General features: G+C 39.5%; 1 protein-coding gene across 1 annotated transcript in view; it reads right to left on the bottom strand.

Annotated features, from left to right (window-relative positions):
• LOC129659035 (ATP-dependent translocase ABCB1) overlaps positions 1-23,846 on the bottom strand; it is a 110,189-nt gene that overhangs the window by 42,946 nt on the left and 43,397 nt on the right. The window contains exons 6-13 of the mRNA XM_055590043.1: positions 23,445-23,636; positions 22,837-23,008; positions 14,550-14,674; positions 1,873-2,044; positions 823-936; positions 569-679; positions 356-481; positions 46-249 (exon numbers count right to left, since the gene is read on the bottom strand). Of these exons, the coding sequence (XP_055446018.1) occupies positions 46-249; positions 356-481; positions 569-679; positions 823-936; positions 1,873-2,044; positions 14,550-14,674; positions 22,837-23,008; positions 23,445-23,636 (1,216 nt within the window). The remainder of the gene's footprint in view (positions 1-45; positions 250-355; positions 482-568; positions 680-822; positions 937-1,872; positions 2,045-14,549; positions 14,675-22,836; positions 23,009-23,444; positions 23,637-23,846) is intronic.

Below are 23,846 nucleotides of genomic sequence, written 5' to 3'. Positions count from 1 at the left end.
GCATGCCATGACCCTCCAGCACAACGAAGATGGAGAAGGACTTACATTAGGCAGTTTCATGATAAAGTCATAGGCGTTGGCTTCCTTCACAGCTTTCTGAATCTCATCCATGGTGACATCTTCACGGCCGTAGCGAATGTTCTCAGCTATCGTGGTGGCAAACAGCACGGGCTCCTGACTCACCACCCCGATAATCTCCCGCAGATACCTTACGTTGATGGTCCTGATATCCTGTCCGTCGATACTGACCTAAAATAAAAAGGAGCTGTGATATCCACATAGCACAGATTTGTGATGTGCCATCTGCTAAGGTAAGTCAGTGCTGCAGCATCTGGCTGAACAAGAGTCATCTCACCATGCCCTCCGTGGGGTCATACAGCCTCTGCATCAGCTGGACGGTGGTGCTCTTCCCACAGCCGCTGTTCCCAACCAGGGCCACCGTCTGCCCACTCCCTACCTTCAAGTTGAGGCCCTTCAAGATCTATGAGAATGAACGAGAAATAAACTTAAACCACAGATTTCAGGACTACATACATTGTTGAATTGTTGAGTAATCATTTCATTGTACCTTAACTTCATTTCGAGATGGATAATGGAAGTGAACATTTCTGAATTCCAGATTTCCTTTAATATTGTCAGGTTTGTGCCCAGTGTTTGAATAGCTGTCGATGTTTGGTTTCTAAACAGAATAAAATGTCAGAAGGTTACAGCAACTACTAGGTTACAATAAATACTTTCAATTACATTTGTGGAGAGCTGAATAAAAGTGATAAAGAAATAGACTGTTTTAGACAGATAGATAAATGGCCAGCCCAAACTTACGTGATCAATGATCTTGAAGACTTCATAAGCTGCTCCTCTTGCGTTTGCAAAGGCCTCAATGTTTGGAGATGCCTGTCCAATACTAAAAGCTCCAATTAATACAGAAAAGAAGACCTGAGGAATGTGAAGTAAAAGCATTGAGTTACTTAGTATTTAGCATGCTTTTTTCATACTTTTAACATCGTTCCATTTTTACATGGCAAGATAACATATGAATACTGACTATTAAAACTATTATTTTTAAAATTGAAGTACTTTTCAGTTGAGAATGCTGAATTAGTCTTACTAGATCCGTGAAATAATAAATTCCATATGACTGTAATATTTTCATATGTCTTCAAAGGCCAAGAATTTTTTGAGAGCATCAGTAGGGTATAGTGGAGATAAACCCTATTATGAGACTCAGAAACCTGAGGTCTGAACCCTGGATTAAGCACTAAATGGTTGTATGTCTTCAGGTGATTCTTCGACAGTCTGAACTTCAATTTCTTTATTTGCAAAAAAGACAAGATTCTGTTTTCCCTACCAAGCAATCTTAGTGTTGTTGTATCAAGTGGAACAGTACATAGGAAAATATTTTGTAAATATTTTGCCCAAATCAGTTTCTTATCGTACATTTGACACTGTTTCTCTACAGGTGTTAAAGAGGACTAAAGTCACTGTTCACTTCTTTGTAAATCACACAGTAGTTATATTATCCAACAACTTACAGAGAAGAAATTTTGCTAAGTGTTTCTATATTCATTTTCTCAATTAGTCCTTACAACAACGCTAAAAGTTATGGCGTCTTACTCCCGTCATTTCCATTTTGTGGAAGACGTAACAGAGTCTTCAAAAGTCTAGGTGGCTGAACCAAATCATACAGTCAGTAAGTGGCACAGCCAGAATTTGAATCAGATCAGCCTGATATCAAATCCCAGGCTCTCACTCACTCTTATTGGCCATTATTTAATAATTCTTCAAAAATATATTCTCCAACAGTCAAACCAACACCACTAAATTTCATTGACATTTTAAAGGTGATTCATCTCTTACTATGACATCACTTACCGTGAGCAGTTGTCCAATGGAATATTCTCTTGAGAGGACCAAGGAGGTCCCGTACCAGAATGCCAGGGCATAGGATGCATAGATCAACAGAAAAGCAGCACCCATAGAGATGTTGGCCGTGATAGCTTTCTTTATTCCAATTCTCTTGGCTTCTTCCAAATTTTTGTTGTACCTGGGAGAAGTAACAAATTATCACACATGCTTGTAAAATCTTACAAAATGGGTCAATACAGCATGATGGTTGTTGAGTACTCAAGACGCACCAAGGCCTCTGATGGGTGCTTTGCATGTATTTTCTCCCTTTTTCCCACAGGTTGACCCTATGATGTTAGTACTATTTTAATCTCTTTGTGCAGAAAAGGCAACTGAGGCCTTATGGAAATTAAGTAATTTGTGGAGGCATGTTCTAAAAGCACCTTCTCTGGCCTTAGCAATAGTGAAAAGAAGTAATACTTAGCAAACTTACAGCACTTGCACTGTTTCATAGAAGACAAAACACAAGCTATGAAAAAACACTTGTGTTTTCCCTTTAAAATCTGCATGCATTTAAAATGTATCAATAAAATGAAGATATAATGCTAGAAAGTACTCAATACAGACGTGTGTGGGGATGTGGACCTAGAGACTGTCGTACAGAGCGAAGTAAGTCAGAAGAAAACAAATATCATATATTAACACAGATATGGAATTGAGAAAAGTAGTACAGACGATCTGATTTGCAAAACAGAAATAAAGACACAGACGTAGAGAACATACAGACACCAAGGCGGGGAAGAGATGGGGTGGGATGAATTCGGAGGTTTGGACTGACACATACACAAACTACTGATACTATGCGTAAAACAGATAACTAATGAGCACAGGGAACTCTACTCAGTGCTCTGCAGTGACCTAAATGGGAAAGAAATTCAAAAAAGAGGGGATACAGGGGTGTGTGTGTGTGTGTGTGTGTGTGTGTATATATATATAGATACATATATATATATATATATATATATATCTCTCTCTCTGATTCTCTGCTGTATGATAGAAACTAGCATAACATTATAAAGTAACTATACTCCAATAAAAATTAATTTTAAAAAAAGAAAGTACTCAATACCAGTAAGTCCTTGAAACCTCTGCACATCAAGGATGAAGGCAGTTTGCTCCCTGCCCTGCCTCCTTCTGGGCCTGCTGGAAGGACCAAATGAGAAAAAAGCATGTGTAGGAGCAATCTGAGTGCTCTGAACTGCCATCTAAGACTTTTTACATGTGAATAAACCGTTTCCTGTGCTAAGTCCTGTCCGACTCTTTGCAAGGATTGTAGCTCTCCAAGCTCATCTGTCCATGGGATTTCCCAAGCAAGAATACTGGAGTGGGTTGCCGTGCCCTCCCCTCCAGAGGGGATCTTCCTGAGCCAGGGAGCGAACTCAGGTCCCTGTATTGCAGGCGGATTCTTTACCATATGAGTAAAGAATTAATCATTCTTTACTCATATGGTAAAGCAAATACAGGGGATTACACAAAAGAGGGCTAAACCAAGGAAGCAAACAAAAACCAAAGCAATGTTGGAGCCCGTTGAGAGACATTTCCCTCTCTCATTCTAATGATTTAACATAATTTGAGCACTTTTTAAACCCTGGGGAAGTGGTTAATTTCTGATATTCAAATTAAAGAAGATAGGTGCATAGCAGACTGTTCCGCTTAAGAAGACAGATACAGAGATAAGTGAATGGGGATCAGATTTAAAGAAAAAGAAGGATCTTTGCAGATACAGAATGATGGTAAAACAATCAGAGAGAACAGACTGTAATTGAGCCCTAAATCTGTCTTTATTCTCTTAATACAACTCCCTACCGGATATCAGAACATTGCCTTGCAGACAGAGGAGCTCATAATTGTGGAAATGAAAGAGTTTATCTCTAATAGGATGCATATTTTGAGTTCTTTGATCCATAAACACATGATGGTATAAACATTATACAGTATTATATTAATTTTTTGGAGGATTTGTTCCATTTGTTAGAATGTACAAGCAGAGGTCAAGCCCTGCTCAGATATGAACACGTATTCTTTCATGCCCTCATGACATTTAAAAACTACTTCACCAATAACCAGTTACCAAAGCATGGCATGGCCCAATGAAATTTACATGAGTACTTCCTAAAGAGTAAATTTAAATGGAACTTTATAGTGATAAAATGGTAATACATTATGAAAGTTTCTCCCTCCAAAAAATGTAAATCTCCAACTAGCCAGTTATAACCCTTGACCAGGAAATTATTTTTGAGAAATGTCCTTCAATGGTTTGAATATATATGTCTCCCACTTTATGAGCTGATATGATATGAAGGTACCACTGGGCATAAATTATACATGATTACACTTAAGGAACTTTAATGCTTATGACTCACACTTTGTTTTGCCTTTATTTCAGTTCTTGCTTACCGAGACTAATGTAGAAATCACTGTGATATGCTGTGTCCCAAGCAGCCAGAGGAAACTTTTGCACAGGAAGAAGCAACAAGGAAGAAAATCACTTAGATGCCAGAAAAGATAAATGAAAAAAAAGAAGTGGGTAAGGAAGGGGGAGAACCAAACATGACTCCTTTTGCATAGGCTTTCTCATTAGCTTGTCAACAAAAGTGTCATATGTACAAAATTAGATATTAAAATCATCAATTCATTAAAAACTGTAGTATCAAAATGGTAAAGTAGGATTTCCTAAAAGGGGTCAAAGTTACATAACAAAACACTAACAATTAGAAACAACTATTCTTCTTAAGTAATATGAACACATTTATCAATGATGCAAATAGCCACCTTTGAGAGCAAGGAAAAATTTCTGCTGTGTGTGCGTGTGTGTGTTAGTCACTCAGCTGTGTCCGACTCCTTGCAACCCCATGGACTGTAGCCCACCGGGCTCCTCTGTCCATGGGATTCTCCAGGAAAGAATACTGGTGTGGACAGCTACTCCCTTCTCCAAGGGATTTTTCCAACCCACGGATCAAACCCAGGTCTCCTGCATTCCAAGCAAATTCTTTACCGTCTGGGCCACCAGGGAAGCCCCACTGTAAACTACTAAATTAAATTCCCCAATTCTGAGAGAATTTGAGAGATCTTACTGTACCTGCTAATTTGAAGAGAAAATCAGAGTAAGACCCTAATTACCTGTCTATGTGGAAGCAGCAAAGGGAAGGGTAAAAACTAGAAGGAAAACAGAAGAATTATATTTGGTCTAAGAATAGCTTTAATAATTCTATTATTGCTATTGTTCAGTCACTAAGTCGTGTCTAACTCTTCTGCCATCCCATAGACTGTAGCCCACCAGGCTCCTCTGTCCATTGGATTCTCCAGGCAAGAATACTGGAATGGGCTGCCATTTCCTTCTCCAGGGGATCTTCCTGACCAATGGATCAAATCTGCGTCTCTCACATTTCCTGAATTGGCAGGCGGATTCTTTACCACTGAGTCACCTGGGAAGCCCCTTAATAATTCTACTTCTAAATTAAATCCCAAATCCAGGGACTTATCATCCTTCTCCTGGAACACTTCAACAGTTTTCTGAGCAGTTCAAATTTTTGACAGGTCTCATCCATTCACCTCTCCGCCCTCCTGCACCCACGCAGCTGCTGCTCCTTGGACCTGGGGCTGCTCTTCTCGGCCACCATCCCTGACCTCGGGCGTGGTGAAACTCCTCTTGGTCGCCGCCCCTGACCTCCGGAGAGGGGTAGCTCAGGAGAGTTACTCCATGTTCAAGGTCAGGACAGGCGGCCCTGAGGAGATACCCCTCGTCCAAGGTAAGGAGCAGGGGCTGTGCTTTGCTGGACCAGCCATGAAGAGATACCCCATGTCCAAAGTAAGAGAAACACAAGTAAGACAGTAGGTGTTGTGAGAGGGTTTCAGAGGGCAGACACACTGAAACCATACTCACAGAAAACTAGTCAATCTGATCACACGGACCACAGCCTTGTCTAATTCAATGAAACTAAGCCATGCGGGGTGGGGCCACCCAAGACGGGCGGGTCACGGTGGAGAGGTCTGACAGAATGTGGTCCACTGGAGAAGGGAATGGCAAACCACTTCAGTAATCTTGCCTTGAGAACCCCACGAAAGTATGAAAAGGCAAAATGATATGATACAGAAAGAGGAGCTCCCCTGGTTGGTAGGTGCCCAATATGCTACTGGAGATCAGTGGACAAATGACTCCAGAAAGAATGAAGGGACAGAGCCAAAGCAAAAACAATACCCAGTTGTGGATGTGACTGGTGACAGAAGCAAGGTCCGATGCTGTAAAGAGCAATATTGCATAGGAACCTGGAATGTTAGGTCCATGAATCAAGGCAAATTGGAAGTGGTGAAACAGGAGATGGCAAGAGTGAACATCGACATTCTAGGAATCAGTGAACTAAAATGGACTGGAATGGGTGAATTTCACTCAGATGACCATTATATCTACTACCGTGGGCAGGAATCCCTTAGAAGAAATGGAGTAGCCATCATGGTCAACAAAAGAGTCCGAAATGCAGTACTTGGAGGCAATCTCAAAAATGACAGAATGAACTCTGTTCGTTTCCAAGGCAAACCATTCAATATCACAGTAATCCAAGCCTATGCCCCAACCAGTAACGCTGAAGAAGCTGAACGGTTCTATGAAGACCTACAAGATCTTTTAGAACTAACACCCCAAAAAAGATGTCCTTTTCATTACAGGGGACTGGAATGCAAAAGGAGGAAGTCAAGAAACACCTGGGGTAACAGGCAAATTTGGCCTTGGAATACGGAATGAAGCAGGGCAAAGGCTATTTGCTAAGAGAACGCACTGGTCATAGCAAACACCCTCTTCCAAAAACGCAAAAGACGACTCTACACGTGAACATCACCAGATGGTTGACACTGAAATCAGATTGATTATATTCTTTGCAGCCAAAGATGGAGAAGCTCTATACAGTCAGCAAAAAACAAGACCAGGAGCTGACTGTGGCTCAGATCATGAACTCTTTATTGCCAAATTCAGACTTAAATAGAAGAAAGTAGGGAAAACCACTAGACCATTCAGGTATGACCTAAATCAAATCCCTTATGATTATACAGTGGAAGTGAGAAAAAGATTTAAGGGACTAGATCTGACAGAGTGCCTGATGAAATATGGACAAAGGTTCGTGACATTGTACAGGAGACAGGGGATCAAGTTCATCCCCATGGAAAAGAAATGCAAAAAAGCAAAATGGCTGTCTGGGGAGGCCTTACAAATAGTTGTGAAAAGAAGAGAAGTGAAAAGCAAAGGAGAAAAGGAAAGATATAAACATCTGAATGCAGAGCTCCAAAGAATAGCAAGGAAAGATAAGAAAGCCTTCCTCAGCAATCAATGTAAAGAAATAGAGGAAAACAACAGAATGGGAAAGACTACAGATCTCTTCAAGAAAATTAGAGATACCAAGGGAACATTTCATGCAAAGATGAGCTCAATAAAAGACAGAAATGGTGGGGACCTAAGAGAATCAGAAGATATTAAGAAGAGATGGCAAGAATACACAGAAGAACTGTACAAAAAAGATCTTCACGACCCAGATAATCACGATGGTGTGATCACTCACCTAGAGCCAGACATCTTGGAATGTGAAGTCAAGTGGGCCTTAGAAAGCATCACTACGAACAAAGCCAGTGGAGGTGATGGAATTCCAGTTGAGCTATTTCAAATCCTGAAAGATGATGCTGTGAAAGTGCTGCACTCAATATGCCAGCAAATGTGGAAAACTCAGCAGTGGCCACAGGACTGGAAAAGGTCAGTTTTCATTCCAATCCAAAGAAAGGCAATGCCAAAGAATGCTCAAACTACCACACAATTGCACTCATCTTACACACTATTAAAGTACTGCTTAAAATTCTCCAAGCCAGGCTTCAGCAGTACATGAACCATAAACTTCCAGATGTTCAAGCTGGTTTTAGAAAAGGCAGAGGAACCAGAGATCAAATTGCCAACATCAGCTGGTTCATCAAAAAAGCAAGAAAGTTCAGAAAAACATCTATTTCTGCTTTACTGACTATGCCAAAGCCTTTGACTGTGTGGATCACAATAAACTGTGGAAAATTCTGAGATGGGAATACCAGACCACCTGACCTGCCTCTTGAGAAACCTATATGCAGGTCAGGAAGCAACAGTTAAAACTGGACAAGGAACAACAGGCTGGTTAGAAATAGGAAAAGGAGAACGTCAAGCCTGCATATTGTCATCCTGCTTATTTGACTTTTATGCAGAGTACATCATGAGAAACGTAGGGCTGGAAGAAGCACAAGCTGGAATCAAGACTGCCAGGAGAAATATCAAGAACCTCAGATATACAGATGACACCACCCTTATGGCAGCAAAGTGAAGAGGAACTAAAAAGCCTCTTGATGAAAGTGAAGAGAGTGAAAGTGTTGGCTTAAAGCTCAACATTCCGAAAAATAAGATCATGGCATCCAGTCCCACCACTTCATGGGAAATAGATGGGGAAACAGTGGAAACAGTGTCAGACTTTATTTTTGGGGGCTCCAAAATCACTGCAGATGGTGACTGCAGCCATTAAATTAAAAGACGCTTACTCCTTGGAAGGAAAGTTAAGACCAACCTAGACAGCATATTCAAAAGCAGAAACATTACTTTGTCAACAAAGGTCCGTCTAGTCAAGGCTATGGTTTTTCGAGTGGTCATGTATGGATGCGAGAGTTGGACTGTAAAGAAAGCTGAGTGCTGAAGTATTGATGCTTTTGAACTGTGGTGTTGGAGAAGACTCTTGAGAGTCCCTTGGACTGCAAGGAGATCCAACCAGTCCATCCTAAAGGAGATCAGTCCTGGGTGTTCATTGGAGGAACTGATGTTGAAGCTGAAACTCCAGTACTTTGGCCACCTTATGCGAAGAGTTGACTCACTGGAAAAGACCCTGATGCTGGGAGGGATTGGGGGCAGGAGGAGAAGGGGACGGCAGAGGATGAGATGGCTGGATGGCATCACCGACTCGATGGACGTGAGTCTGAGTGAACTCCGGGAGTTGGTGATGGACAGGGAGGCCTGGCGTGCTGCATTTCATGGGGTTGCAAAGAGTTGGACACAACTGAGCGACTGAACTGAACTGAACTGATCCACTCACTGGACCAATTATAGACAGAAAAACAATTTTAAAACATAAACTAGATGCCATTCCTTTGTTTAAATCCCTCAACTGCTTCCCTGTGCCCTTGGAGTTAAATCCTGACTCCTTACCAAGACACGCAAGTCCCCATGTTCTGGCCCCCACCCACCCTCAACAGCCCCTCTTCACTTCAATCTCCTCTAACTCAACCGAGCTCCAGTCACACAAGCCTTAGGATATTTTCTAGAATATACCAAAGTCTCTGCCATCTCGGGAAACCTGAAAGACTCTTGTGTCCCTTCCTTACTACAGCAGGCTTTTTCCCTTCCTTTACCAGCCTCCAGGAATCCTCAAATATCCAACATGCGTGCCTTCCTTGACCACCATGGTTGAAGTAAACTTGTCCTGCTCACCCTTATCAGCACATTCTTTGATTTCTTCAAAACACATTTAAACAATTCATCATTTAATTCATGTCTCTGATGATTTTTTTCTTCCTTCATACTCTCCTCCCTCCCTTCCTTCTCTTTTTTTCCACCTTATTATTTTGACCAGGGATCATATGAGGGCAAAAAAAGCAAAGATAAAGTAGCATATCAAGATGTCCAAGACATATAGACTTCCTATAACTCATTGCCTGAGGAAATGTGCTAATTCTTTTACAAGGTTCCCATCAACAGGAAAGGTAAGTGTAGTGTTCTAAATACAAAGTGATGAAGCATTAGGAATTATCTGAAAACTTAAACAGAGGAATATGATTATGACCTGAAACTTCCTTTTCTTAGGTTTTTAACTGTTTAAAACACTTTTACATTTACTTTTTGAATAATTATAAGAAATAGTTAATAAAAACAGCTTTTCAAGGAAATTCTGATATGAATACCAAACATCATCACCTAATGCATAAGAAAATTAAAATTGAATAAAATTCAGAAAAATATTTCTGTCATATTCTGGAGGGTTTAACATAATTATATCCATATTTTGAGAAAACATTTCTAAATTTTCATTTTGTTTAACAGATAATTGATTTTTAAGCTTTTTGATGTAAAAAAAAAACAGTGAGGGCTACTTTGGTTTTTCAAAATTTATTATAATTTTTGAAGACCTGGTTACTTATTTGTAGCAACTTAAAAAAAAAACACTGCTTAATTGAATCAGTTTAATACCAGAATTAAAACTCTATAAAAATGCCAGCATTTAATATATGAATAAGTCTAGAATGTATAAAGAAATCAGCCTGAGCACTGATTTTAACAAAGATATTTTTCTTGCTATTTTTTATTCAAAGATTGGAGAAGGAAATGGCAACCCACTCCAGTATTCTTGCCTGGAAAATTCCATGGACAGAGGAGCCTGGCAGGCTATAGTCCACGGGGTCGCAAAGAGTCGGACACGACTAGGCGACTTTCACTCACTGCCAATACACAAGTGAAAACCCAGAGCCTAGCACAGTGCTTTGCATGTGGTAGATGCCGAATAAATTTGCCAAATGAACTGAACGTTCCGGAAATGGCCAAGCTGGAGAGAACCTTAGGCCATCAGGTTGTAGTCTTGAGTCTACTCCTGATATTCACGAAAAAGTAATTTCCAATAATTTCCAATTTTCTAGGGGACCTTTCAAAGACAGAGTCCAGTAAATAACATCTTCTGAAGAAATAATTCTACACATAAAATGAATCTTTGAATATAACTGTGTAAGCCCATTTGCTTGTTAAAAAGTTGATCACTATCTTCTATAAAAAACAAAACAAAAAAATCTGTACCTAATTACTTCAGTTCAGTTGCTCAGTCGTGTCTGAGTCTTTATGACCCCATGAACTGTGGCACACCAGGCCTCCCTGTCAATTACCAACTCCCGGAGTCTACCCAAACCCATGTCCATTGAGTCAGTGATGCCATCCAACCATCTCATCCTCTGTCGTCCCCTTCTCCTCCTGCCCTCAATCTTTCCCAGCATCAGGGTCTTTTCAAATAAGTCAGCTCTTCACATCAGGTAGCCAAAGTATTGGAGTTTCAGCTTCAACATCAGTCCTTCCAATGAATACCCAGGACTGATCTCCTTTAGGATGGACTGGTTGGATCTCCTTGCAGTCCAGGGGACTCTCAAGAGTCTTCTCCAACACCACAGTTCAAAAGCATCAATTTTTCAGCACTCAGCTTTCTTTATAGTCTAACTCTCACATCCATACATGACTACTGGAAAAACCATAGCCTTGACTAGATGGACCTTTGTTGACAAAGTAATGTCTCTGGTTTTTAACATGCTATCTAGGTTGGTCATAACTTTCCTTCCAAGGAGTAAGCGTCTTTTAATTTCATGGCTGCAATCACCATCTAATTACTTAGATCTAATTACTTCAATCACTGCATTAAAAAATACTTTCAATTCCTTTAAACTTTCAGTGAACTAAAATAAGATTTATCTAAGTTTTGAATATTGGACTTGACACCTTTCCCTCCTTACACCCAGGTTATACATCATTATAGTTTTTCATTGCTAATAATATCTTCTAAAATTATCATGTTCTTCAAATTTTGGATGCCATTAATCTAAGAAGTATTATAATCGTGTTATTCTATGAACATTAATAAAGGAGTTTAACAGAACACTCCATATACAGCAGGGACCCAACAGGCTACAGCCTGAATATAATAAGCATGTGTACCACGGAAAGTGACAGCAGGAGAGCCTGCTTGTCTCAACCTTGACAACAGATGAGGGTGGGGGGGAAACATGTCCCCTGGGAACCGGAACCATTAAAAGGTAATGCTTATACAGCATTCACCCTTCAGATGAAGGGTGAGGGGAAAACATGTCCCCTGGGAACTGGAACCATAAAAGGCAATGCTTATGCAGGTCTGAAAAATATGAATTCACTAGTGCGGTTCAAAAACTCCTAGACAAAGAATATAATGTACATGGGCTCAGGTTAATAGTGCCCCCAGTGAATGGCAGAAGCAAACACAAATCCTTCCTGCAAGAACTCAGCTTCTCAATCCAGACCCACAGCAATTGTAAGATAGCTCTGATTGTAGGATTTGTCTCAATTTCAGAGTTGATGAATTGCAAGAGAAAAACGTGCATCCTAGAATTGACAGAGCACAACATGTTCTCTAACTGTTCACAGGAATGCCATTTTTACCCCTGAACTGTCAGCAGGTACCCAGAGGCCTTCCTGTACACTGTTGGTCTGTAGACATTATTACACTGTTACTAGAGTTGCTATGTAGACAATCATATATTCTATACAGAATGACAGTTTTGCTTTTTGTTTACCAACCTAATAACTTTTCTTTTTTATTATTCTTACTCTTATTTTTTCCTTAATTTTATTATCTTGTACCAATACAACTCTAAATAGAAATGGTGCTAGCAGACTTGTTTCATTATTTTAAAGGAATGCTATTAACATTTTACCATTTAATAAAATTTCCTGTAGGTATCTGGTACATACTCTTTTATTAAATTAAGAAAGTTTTTGTCATGAATCATCTGTAATTAATACTTTTATCTCATCCATCAAAACAAAATTTCTTTCTTCCAATCAACTACTGTGGTTAATTATATTCATGGATTTTAAATCATCTTTGTACTTACGGGATCAAGCCAACAGGTTCAGAAATTTTTTTTAATCTGATGATAGTTTTCACATTGATTCATTTAGCAAATACTATCTAGACTTTCTGCATCTATGTTTTAGATGAAACTGTCTTATAATTTTCCTCTCTCATATACCTGCTATCTTGTTATGATGTCAAGGTTATACTAGCCTCATAAAATGAACTCACTTTATATATATGTTTTTTTTGTTCTCTTGAACAATCTGTGTAAGATGGGGTTATCTCTTTCTTGAAGTTTTGGTAAAATCTGTCTGGAAAATTATCTGGACCTGGTGGGTTTTTGCGTGTTTATGTGTGTATGTATAGGAAAGGCAAAAGACGGAGATTTTAAGCTGGATTCAATTTCTTTACTGATTATGGTTCTACTCAAGTTAGTGTCTTAAGTGAGAATTTTAACCTATATTTTTCTGGGACATCATCTATCTCATCAGGGATTTTTAATTACTGGTATAAAACTGCAATTCTTAAAATAAATTTTTAAAAATCTATAGCAACGTTTTTCCTTGTTCTCCTTCATTTTGTTTCTGATTTAACCTGCAAAATACTACTTCATTATTTATCCATATTTTCATAAAAATTAATGATTTTTTGTCAGCCCTTTGCTTCTTTATCTTATTTTCTATTAAAATGTTTTTGCTGTTAATCCTTTATCTTTCTTATACTTCCTTTCTCTGTTATTCTTTTTCTAACTTCTTAATTTAGCTGCTTAGTTCACGAATTTTCAGCAACTTTTAAATTTCTTCTACCCAACACCCTAGTGCTACCACTGGACTCGGATTGATTTTTAATGTGAAACCCTCAGCTTTAGGAAGAGAGAGTTCCCTGGTCCTCAGAGTATTATAAATTCAAACTCTAGCAGCACATGAAGGTGAGGCTTGCAATTTTGATTTCTACAGAGAGATGCTTTCCCTTGGCGCGATAACTAGGCAGAATCAGATAAGATTTGTCGCCCCATGTTGGTAAAGAGATTCTTTTTCTGATACACCTCTCCATTGAGAAAAATTGGAAATGAACGCCAAGTTCAAAATTTCATTCTGTCTCTACTCAGACATTTATTCAGAAAGTACTTGGCTGAATACACTCTTGAAACAGTATCCTCCATGACTCTAAGGGAGTATTTAACTTCTCCAAACAATATTTACCCCAACTGGTACATTAGATATGTTGTTGACCTGTGGTTGTTTGTATCTGTCCCCTCCCCCCGCCAGAATTAAAGCTCCAAGAGAAGAGGGGCTTCATTTGACTGGGTATTTGCAAGGCAATGAAGCAAGACTTCCCATTTTTTAGTCAGACTCATGTTAAGGCAAAAGCAAAAACCTTCGCAAAAAGTGAGATAGAGCACAGATGTTGCTTTCCTCTGAACTATGACAGGTACATAGCCATCACAAATCTCTCAGAGGACATCTTTATGGGTATGAAATGTATCATATGAGAAAAATACACTCCAAATACAGTGTGTACAGTTTAAAGAGTAAATAGTGAGCACTCATGTAAGCACAGCTGAGGTCAGGAAATACAACATCAGAATCAAGATGCCCCTGCCAGGTGCCCCACTTTTATCACCAGCCCCTCACCTCCCCCAGAAGTAACCATTATTTTGACTTAATGACCCCATCCATCTACCACAAAATACTCATTCTTAGAGAATCAAGAATTAACTTGATGGAGAAAAATTATCATCAGAGATATTAATTATGTTTCAGCCTTAAGAAACTATTTTATCTCACTACCCACCTAGGAGACTCTAGAAAACACTTTGAATTAGCAGATATAAGAAGAATTACAACAATTAGAATCACAACTTTTCCAGAATATTAACTGTGCTGTAATATATCCAAGAAGCTGTTTAAGGAAACATATACAACAGAGAATACCCTTAAAATCATCACCAGCAACCTGAAGGGCATTTAAGATGACAGAATTTAACATCTCTACCAACTTAGAAAAGGAGACTCAAACCTTTCAAGTTCTTTCTTTTGTCCTCCAAATGCAATCACAGTTCTAATAGCCGCTAAGACCTCTTCAGCTACTGCTCCAGCTTTTGCATATGCCAAAAGTTCTTTATCAGTAAATGAAGACAGTATCTGTTGTAAAAATGCAATTGCAGACAATTTAAATTTTTTAACAAGTTAATTTTACCTTTTGTACACAAATGCCGCTTGCACATAGTATACTGTACTGTATATAAATCTTTTACTCGTCTTTGGTTATGAAGTCCTGTTTTTTAGTATACATATTGTAGCCATTTCTTTTTGGACTGAGATGGTATATAATAAAGTAAAATTTCAACTTTCTCACTATACCCCATAGATTCTTATACAAATAAATAAATCTGGGACTTTGGGGGAGATTTTACATCTTAAAAAGAAGTGTATACTCTAAACATCGATAAATACAGAAAATGGGGCAGTATATAAAAAAATAGGTGTACTCAACATAGCAATTGCTAATTATACTCTGGTTCAGAAATGCCAAGGTAGGAGGCCAGGAGAACACATGGGACCCAGCACTGTGCAGTGACAGGACCTCGAGGAGGTTTCCAATGGCAGGGAAGCAGAGCTCCTTCTATCAGGGCTTCTGAGCACGACACTGGGCCACCGTGGAGGTCTCTTTCATGGACGCTCTTTGATTTTTCTGTTTGGTCCCTGAGCGTCTGTTCTCTGGAAGGAACAGTACCAGGCCCATTATATAAACAGGATCTCCTTCACTGATTCTTCTCAATTGTACCAAGAAGTAGGCATTATTTTCCCCCCTCAATACATGAGGAAATGGAACGAGAAAGAGGTCAAGTCACTTGCTAGTAAGTGAAATATCCAGGATTTAAGGCTTCACAGCATGAAATCAACGGCCACTGGAGTGAATCTCTCTCTAAAACCAGCCACTGACATGTGTGGAATCCCAGAGGGCCCTGTGAATAAAACGGAATCAACTGGCATGGGCAAAGGACCACTATTTTTACCTGAAATGTCAGCCATCTAAATATTGCACACAAGAATTCAAATCAAATTCTGAGTAAATATATTATACTCTTTCAATAAATAATTTATAGCATCTGTGGACTCATTTGTATAAGTAATAAGTCTATTCCTTCTTGTCATAAAACGTTCAAAGTTATTTTGATTTTAAGAGTGCATTTCTTCCTCTGCTGTGTGCGAAAGTAAAAGGAGCTACGACAGATGAAGGAATGGGTGGGTGAGGGCAAACGAGCCTTTACTAACCAGGTTCTATGTGCAGATGTTGTACTGTATGTACCTTCTTCTTTGGTACCCAAACAACCCACTGATGCTCTAGACCTTCCTGACCTCTCAAAATGACCTGCCTAGGGCTGCCCTATCACATCTGCCAAAATTGCTCACAGCGCTGGGCCTGACCCAGGGAGATCACTGTCATCCCTGAACAAACAGGTCTGCATAAGGCAAGAGGTGCATACAATACAGTTTAGCTCTGTTTCTCTGAAGCAGCTGACAACAGAAGATTAGCAGAACTATTTTTGACTGAGGAGTTTCAAAACATGCTATTCTAATTTATTGTTGAAATATCAAGCACCATTCCAACTGATTCAGTAAACCTGGCTTCTCTATGACCTTCCATAATGATAAGCATATCCTTAGGCAAGAATACAGTAGAATGTTCATGAAGTGTTTTGTTTTTTTAACAGATCATGTCTATTGAAAGAAAAAAAACACTTTCAAATACTCTCAGGGATGTGAAAAGTCAACTTTACTATTCCTCTAATATAAAATAACAGAATGGTGATACTTCCATTATTACAATCACCCACCTAAATGATATCAAATTTCACTAACTCATCCCTTCTTCCAAAGGCCGCTAATTTTAACAAAGCCTAATTGCACTAGTGCCAGACACATGAAATTGTTATTCCTCTTAAGTTAAAAGCTAACACAGGCCACTTTATATTGTGCAAACTAGTACATTCAGAAGCAATAGTTTTGACCATGACAGATGTTTTGGCCTTTATCTTTGTCCCTTTTTTCCAGTGCTCAGTGTAGGTTTTTATTATTTCATTTTGTTTGGGATAATTTATACATGCTTTATTTTAACTTGTTACTCTGAGATAATTGTAGACACAAAGGCAGACAGTGTAGACACAAAAATAGACACTAAGGAAGACAGTCAGATCCCATAAACCCTTTATCTGGTGTTCCCCAAACAACAGCATCTCCAACATCTGTTCAGAACAAGATCCCAGCCAAAAATTTAACGCTTAGCATTAATTCAATGTTATTCAGATTTACCAGTTTTACATGCACTCGTGTGTGTGTGTGTTCAGTTCAGTCATGTCCAACTCTTTGCGACCCCATGAATTGCGGCACGCCAGGCTTCCCTGTTCATCACCATCTCCTGGAGTTCACTCAGACTCACGTCCATCGAGTCGGTGATGCCATCCAGCTATCTCAATCTCTGTCGTCCCCTTCTCCTCCTGCCCCCAATCCCTCCCAGCATCAGGGTCTTTTCCAATGAGTCAACTCTTCACATGAGGTGGCCAAAGTACTGGAGTTTCAGCTTTAGCATCATTCCCTCCAAAGAAATCCCAGGACTGATCTCCTTCAGAATAGACTGGTTGGATCTCCTTGCAGTCCAAGAGACTCTCAAGAGTCTTCTCCAACACCACAGTTCAAAAGCATCAATTCTTCTGTGCTCAGCTTTTTTCACAGTCCAACTCTCGCATCCATACATGACCACTGGAAAAACCATAGCCTTGACTAGATGGACCTTTGTTGGCAAAGTAATGCCTCTGCTTTTGAATATGCTATCTAGGTTGGTCATAACTGTCCTTCCAAGGAGTAAGCGTCTTTTAATTTCCTGGCTGCAATCACCATCTGCAGTGATTTTGGAGCCCCAAAAAAGAAAATCTGACACTGTTTCCACTGTTTCCCCATCTATTTCCCATGAAGCGATGTTAGTTCCAAGCAATGTGATCCTGTTAGATTCCCGTGACGACAGTCACAATACAGAACGACTCCATCACAAGGATCCCTCGGTCCTGCTTTTTGTAGCCACAGCCACCTCCTCTCCTACTCCTCGTTTCTCCCCTCCACACCATCCCTAACACCTGAAAACCACTAAACTGTTCTGCCTGTTTGTCATTTCAAAAATATTATATAAATGGAGCATAAGGTATGTGACCTTTCGGGACTGGCCTTTTTCACCAAGTGCAAATCTCTAGAGACTCATCCAGGCTGTGTGTGATCAGTACTGCTTTCCTTTTATCACTGGATGTACCACAGCTGCTCAACCAGTAACCTGTTCAAGAGAGTCTGGAGTTGTTTCAGTTTGGGGCTATTACTGATACAGCTGCTATGAACACCTGAATACAGATTGAGTGAATGATGAACATAATTTCTCTTAGATAAATGTCCAATCTGCTGGATTGTATGGTAATTGCATGTTTAGTTTTATAAGAAATCACAAACTATTTTTTCAGGCTGAATACCATTTTACACTCCCACCAATAATGAGTGACCCTGTTTCTCTGCATCTCAGCAGCATTTGGGGTTTCACTTTTATTTTAGCCATTTTGGTAGATGTATAATGGTATTTCATTGAAGTTTAATTTGCTTTTCACTGACAACGAATGCTGTTAAACAACCTTTCATGTGCTGACCTGCCACCTGTATAACCTCTCTGATGACGTTTGTTTATCTCTTCTGCCCATTCCCTAACTGGTTCATTCGGGGTTGTTTTTTTTCCTTGATATATATATATATTATTGAAGTATAGCTGACTTACAGTGTCTCAGGTGCACAGCAAGGTGATGCAGTTATACATAAACACACATTATTTTTCATATTATTTTCCATTACAGGTTATTACAGGATATTGACTATAGTTCCCTGTGCTATACGGTAAACCTTTGTTGCTTGTAGCATATTTATTTTTTAATTAGAAATCTAGCATTCTATTTATACTACGTCAAACAAGTAGAATCAAAATGTCATAAATTTTTTTCAGTTAGGCAAAAGTTTGTAAGTTTTCTAAAAAATATATATTATACATACTATTTATATATATGTAGACAAAAGCTTTTCTACTATGCTCAAAAAAGGCTTGAGAAAGAACATCAAAAAAAGAGATGGAGAAATTGGAAAAGATAAACTAAATGAAATGCCAGCACTGAATAAGAAATAGAAAGTGAAACAAACTAAATAAAATTAAAGATTATACAGTACAGTGGTTTTGAAACATGGTTGCTTATTAGAAACATAACTGGAACTCTGGAGGAAAAAAGCAATACCTGAGCATTGGTATTTTTCAAAAAATTCCAAGATAATTCTAATATGCATCTTGATTTTAAAAAGTGATTACAGGTATTTCTATTAAATAGTAGTTTTGGTGATTTTTTTTAACTATCAAATTTTGACAGTTCCTTATATATTAGATAAAGACTAATCCTTTGTCAGATATACGACTTGCATGTTACTTTTTTCCCAGCTTGTAGCTTGTTTTTTCATCTCCTTTACATGGTTTTTACAGAGCAAGGGTTCCCGCTTTTGGGGGAAAGCAGATAAAGTCTTCCTTCTTCTAGGGGAGGTTGTATAAAATTGGTGTCAATTCCTCTTTAAATGTCCAGTAAATTTTTCCAGTAAGAGTTGCCTGCGCCTGGAGAACAGGAGCTCAGAACTTACAGAATAGATTTCTTTAATCACTGTTTCATCTTAGTTGTTCTGCATGTCACAATATTCATAGGTGACATAAAAATCTACTGGTATCAACATTTTACCACTTATAATTCTGGGTTCAATAACCAAATATGATTTAGAAATCTCCTGGGAAAAGAGAGGCCCAAATTCCTGCTCTTTCTGTTGTTCCTTTTCCCTTCCTGATGCTCCAAAATGCCTTGTATCACTTTCCTTCTGTTTGAAGAAATTCATTTAGCCAGTCTTTAATAGGAGGTATGCTAATGGAAAGTTCCTCTATAGTCTTCCATGATCTGGGAATGTTTTTATCTCCCCCATCATTCCTAAAAAATACTTTAACCAAGTATCCACAGTTGACAGGTCTTTTCTTTAAGCACTTAAAAAATACTTTGCCACTTCCTTCTGGTCTTTATGGTTTCAGATAAGAAATATATTGTCATTCAAATTGGTGTTCCCTGTAGGTAATGTGCTGTTCCGGAGAAGGCAATGGCACCCCACTCCAGTACTATTGCCTGGAAAATCCCATGGACGGAGGAGCCTGGTAGGCTGCAGTCCATGGGGTCGCACAGAGTCAGGCATGACTGAGCGACTTCCCTTTCACTTTTCATTTTCATGCATTGGAGAAGGAAATGGCAACCCACTCCAGTGTTCTTGCCTGGAGAATCCCAGGGACAGGGGAGCCTGGTGGGCTGCCGTCTATGGGGTCGCACAGAGTCGGACACGACTGAAGCAACTTAGCAGCAGCAATGTGCTGTTCATCTTTAGCCAATTTCAACTTTTTTCTTTGTCTTTAGTTTTCAATGATTTAACTATGATGTGCTTTAGCATGGATTTCTTTGGGTTTATCCTGTTTGAGGTTAGCTTAGCTTCTCGGACCTGAACGTTTGTCTTTCACAAACCTTGGACATTCTCAGCAATTATTTCTTCCAATATTCCTTCAGCCTCACTTCTCTCCTTTCTTTTGGGACTCTGGTGGTCACAAATGTTCTATATCGTACTCCTGTCCCACAGGTCCCTGAGGCTCTTTTCATTTTCTGTTTCGTGCTGGGCGACTTGTATTGTTCTATTTCCAGTCCACTGACTCTATCCCGTCCTCTCCACTCAACAAGAGTAGCCCCTCCATCGTGACTTCTGTTCTACGGCTGTACCTTTCAGTTATCTAATTCCATTCTGTCCTTTTTTCTTAATTTCTTTTTCACTGCTGATATTTTCTATTTCCTTTTGTTTTAGGATAATTGGTAATTGATTAGTGAAGCATTTTTCTGATGACTATTCCAAAATCCATGCCAAACAATGCTGACATAGGAACTGTATCAGCCAGCACCTGTCAGTTAAGTGTTTTTTTCTCATTCAAGTTGTGATTTTCGTACTTCTTGGTATGACAAGTGGTCTTCTTTTAACTATATTCTGGGCGTGATATCTATTATGTTAGGAGACTCTGGGTCCTATTTAAAGTCTTTTATTTTAGCAAGCAGTTACCCTTTTGGGATTTAGCATATAATTCTTAACCTACTTCTGTGAATTGTGGGTCAAGCAGCGGTTTTACATTCAGAGTGTTTGTGGCATTATTTTCGTCAGCATGGTTTGTCTGCAGTTGCTGGGGCCCCTGCTTCTGCTACCTGAGGGAGTGAAAGTGTTCTTAAGGTTGGACCACCTCAGTAGGAGTAGGATATGGTAGTTTTCCCTCCCTCTGTCCCTTAGCTGACCCAGTGTCTCTGGGCGGGGTTAGAGAATTGCGTGCAAAGATCAAAAGAGGCTTTCTGGAGTAGGAAGCTTGCTGGGGCCAAGCCTCTTCCTGTTCTGCCTTCTTGCCCTGGTGCCTCTGAGTTATAGAAGAGAGCCTCAGAATCACAAGGACAAAGCAGCTTCCTCCACCAGGCCTCATTTCTTTTTTAATAAGACTGATGACCAGACAATTGAGGGCTCCATTTATTAAATAGTATCTGAAGTAATGCACAATTAATTATTAAAAGATTAACTTACTGCTTTTCCCCCTAACTTAACTAGAACAAACATCAATACATTTTAGAATAGTTTTTTAGCAAATACTAATATGAAGAATCTGCCACCTGACTTGCCTAACATTCTAGTAAACAGAAAAATCAATTAACACAAAGGCTTTTGCCAAATATTTCAACAGAGATGCAGTTTAGCCAAGAACACCCTTCAAACATTGTGTTAGTCTGAACAATAAATTAATAAGAGTTCTCAGAACTTCAATTTCTTCCTCTGTTAAATGAGACAATGTCTACATTTTATAAGAACATGTATTTCATGCCTTTGAGGAAGAAGATAATATGATGGAATGAGGGGGAAAATATTCTGTAATATTCTACAAACTTCTATTTCATATATAGAAAATATTATAGCTAAATGCTGCAAAAAGTGTAACTAACATTTACTAATTTGGGGGGAGATTAAGATATGTTGTTATTTTATACTCTGAAATTCCCTGGGATTTTTTAACCTAAAAAAAGTGGAATCTGGGTAACAAGGTCCTATTGTATAGCACAGGAAATTGTATTCAATAGCCTGTGATAAACCATAACGGAAAAGAATACGAAAAATAATGTGTATATATATGTATATCTGCATTACTTTGCTGAGCAGCAGAAATTAACATTGTAAACTAACTGCATTTCAACAAAGTTTTTAAAAAGAGAAAAAAATATGTATTTGCCTGACACAGTAGATACTTTAAAAAATGGCAGTTACCATTTATAATAGCAAAACAATATCCATCCTACAGGGTTAAATTTTTAAAATTTCTTAATACAGCCTGATTTGTTTTGTGTTAGGCTTGGGTTTGCTTGGCCCTCCGTTATTCTACATCCTTTTGCCATGTGAATGTGTAGCACTGTCTCTCATTTCTCTTTTTCTCTAAGAAACTACATACCAGGCCAATCTCTCCATGGCCACCTACACTTACAGGAAATAAATTTAGAATGAACACCACGCCCAGTCTCAAGAGAAAGGCCTCCCTGCGGAGGTGGGGAGGGCCATCTGCATTGCTTTGCTTTCGTGACAGAGAGGGAACCACAGACCTCAGACGTACATGCATAAGGGGCTAGAAAAAACCTCTTTTTAAAAAACTGTCTTCACACCAATGGACTTAAGTATGTACAAACACAGAGCCATTGATAATGCTGACAAAACTGTTCTGCCAACAAAATAAATAAAATCGACAAAAACACTGACATCAGTAATGGTAACTGAATGGGACTTACGTGTTAGTCACTGAACTTGAAGCTCTACTTGTGAACAGGGAACTATCTACCGAGAACACAGCTCTCTGAGAGCCGAGCATGCCTTTTGCATGAAGGCAGAGAAGGAGATGGGAGAGCTCCATCTCTCCCTTCCCCCAGTAACAGCACAGAGTCTGGGTGGGCACAACTCAGTGAGCTCACAACTGCCTATTCCCACTGATTATGAACAGATTTAACACCAAGATTTATCAGAAGATTTAACGTCATCGTCAGTGTCAGGGTCATCATGTGACAGAAACAGCCTTCTACTGGAGGAGTTGTGGGGTGCTTTTTGAGGGTGGAGACAGTTTAATAGCCTGGATTCATAGGCTTCACACCTACCTTTGCCCAGACAGCAGCTGACAGGCCAAGAACAGGACTGATGGCCAGAATCACAAGGGTGAGCTTCCAACCTTCTGTAAATCCTATTATAAAACCGGTGAAGAATGTTGCCATTGCCTGAAAGAACATTCCGATTTTGTCACCAATTCCTTCATTAATTTTGGAGACGTCACTGAAAGAACAGTGTCAGAAATAAACATCAGGATTATGAACACCAGAACTTTTTTCCTGAAGCTAGTTGAGTGTTTGTTTGTTTGTTTCAGTGGGGGCGTAAATCAGTTTACATCTAGGATTTTGCTCAGGAACGTCCCCAGCAAGTATCATGTCACTGCCCTAATGCTCACTCCCACAGTATGTCTTGGGTCTGGCAAGTCCAACCCCTCATTCACTACCAGTCATGCAGGACCTCTTCATGCCCTGTCAGGGTTCTGGGAACGAAAAGACGCATGAGGCACGATCAAGACTCAGAAGGAATTTAGTTTAAGAATTACTTCTGAGGGATGGGCATTGCCTCCAGGGATTACCTCCTGACAGATTTTATGACCTCACTTCCATTTTAAAAGAATAAGAAGCACACGTCAGAGTTCAACACACACCCAGGTACTTACTCTGTGAGGCGGGTGTTAAGTTCTCCAACATCATGCACGTCAAACCATCCTATCTCCTGTTTCATGATGGCATGAAAAAACTGTTTTCTGATTCTGTGTACTTGTCTTCCAGCGGCCAGACACCAGAACGAGACCTGGATGTAAGCGGCAATAAGCACGCCCGCACCAATTCCACAGTAATAGTAGGCGTACCTAAAAAACAACAAGAAAGCTGCACACACGCCACTTTCTCATCCATGCACTGTCCCCAGCAGACCACCCGCCCTGCCTTTCAGTCATCTGGCAATCTTGCCCTCCTTCAAAGCAGAGCTGATGGTCAGCATCCAACTACGGCCATCCTGGTAGAATGTCATGGTGAAGTGTGCTTACTGTTTTGGCTCAAATCCCAGCTCTTAACTGCGA

Source organism: Bubalus kerabau, chromosome 8 (assembly GCF_029407905.1).
Source record: "Bubalus kerabau isolate K-KA32 ecotype Philippines breed swamp buffalo chromosome 8, PCC_UOA_SB_1v2, whole genome shotgun sequence".
In the NCBI taxonomy this organism is placed as follows: Eukaryota; Metazoa; Chordata; class Mammalia; order Artiodactyla; family Bovidae; genus Bubalus; species Bubalus kerabau.
This window is presented reverse-complemented; position numbering and strand designations above follow the sequence as displayed.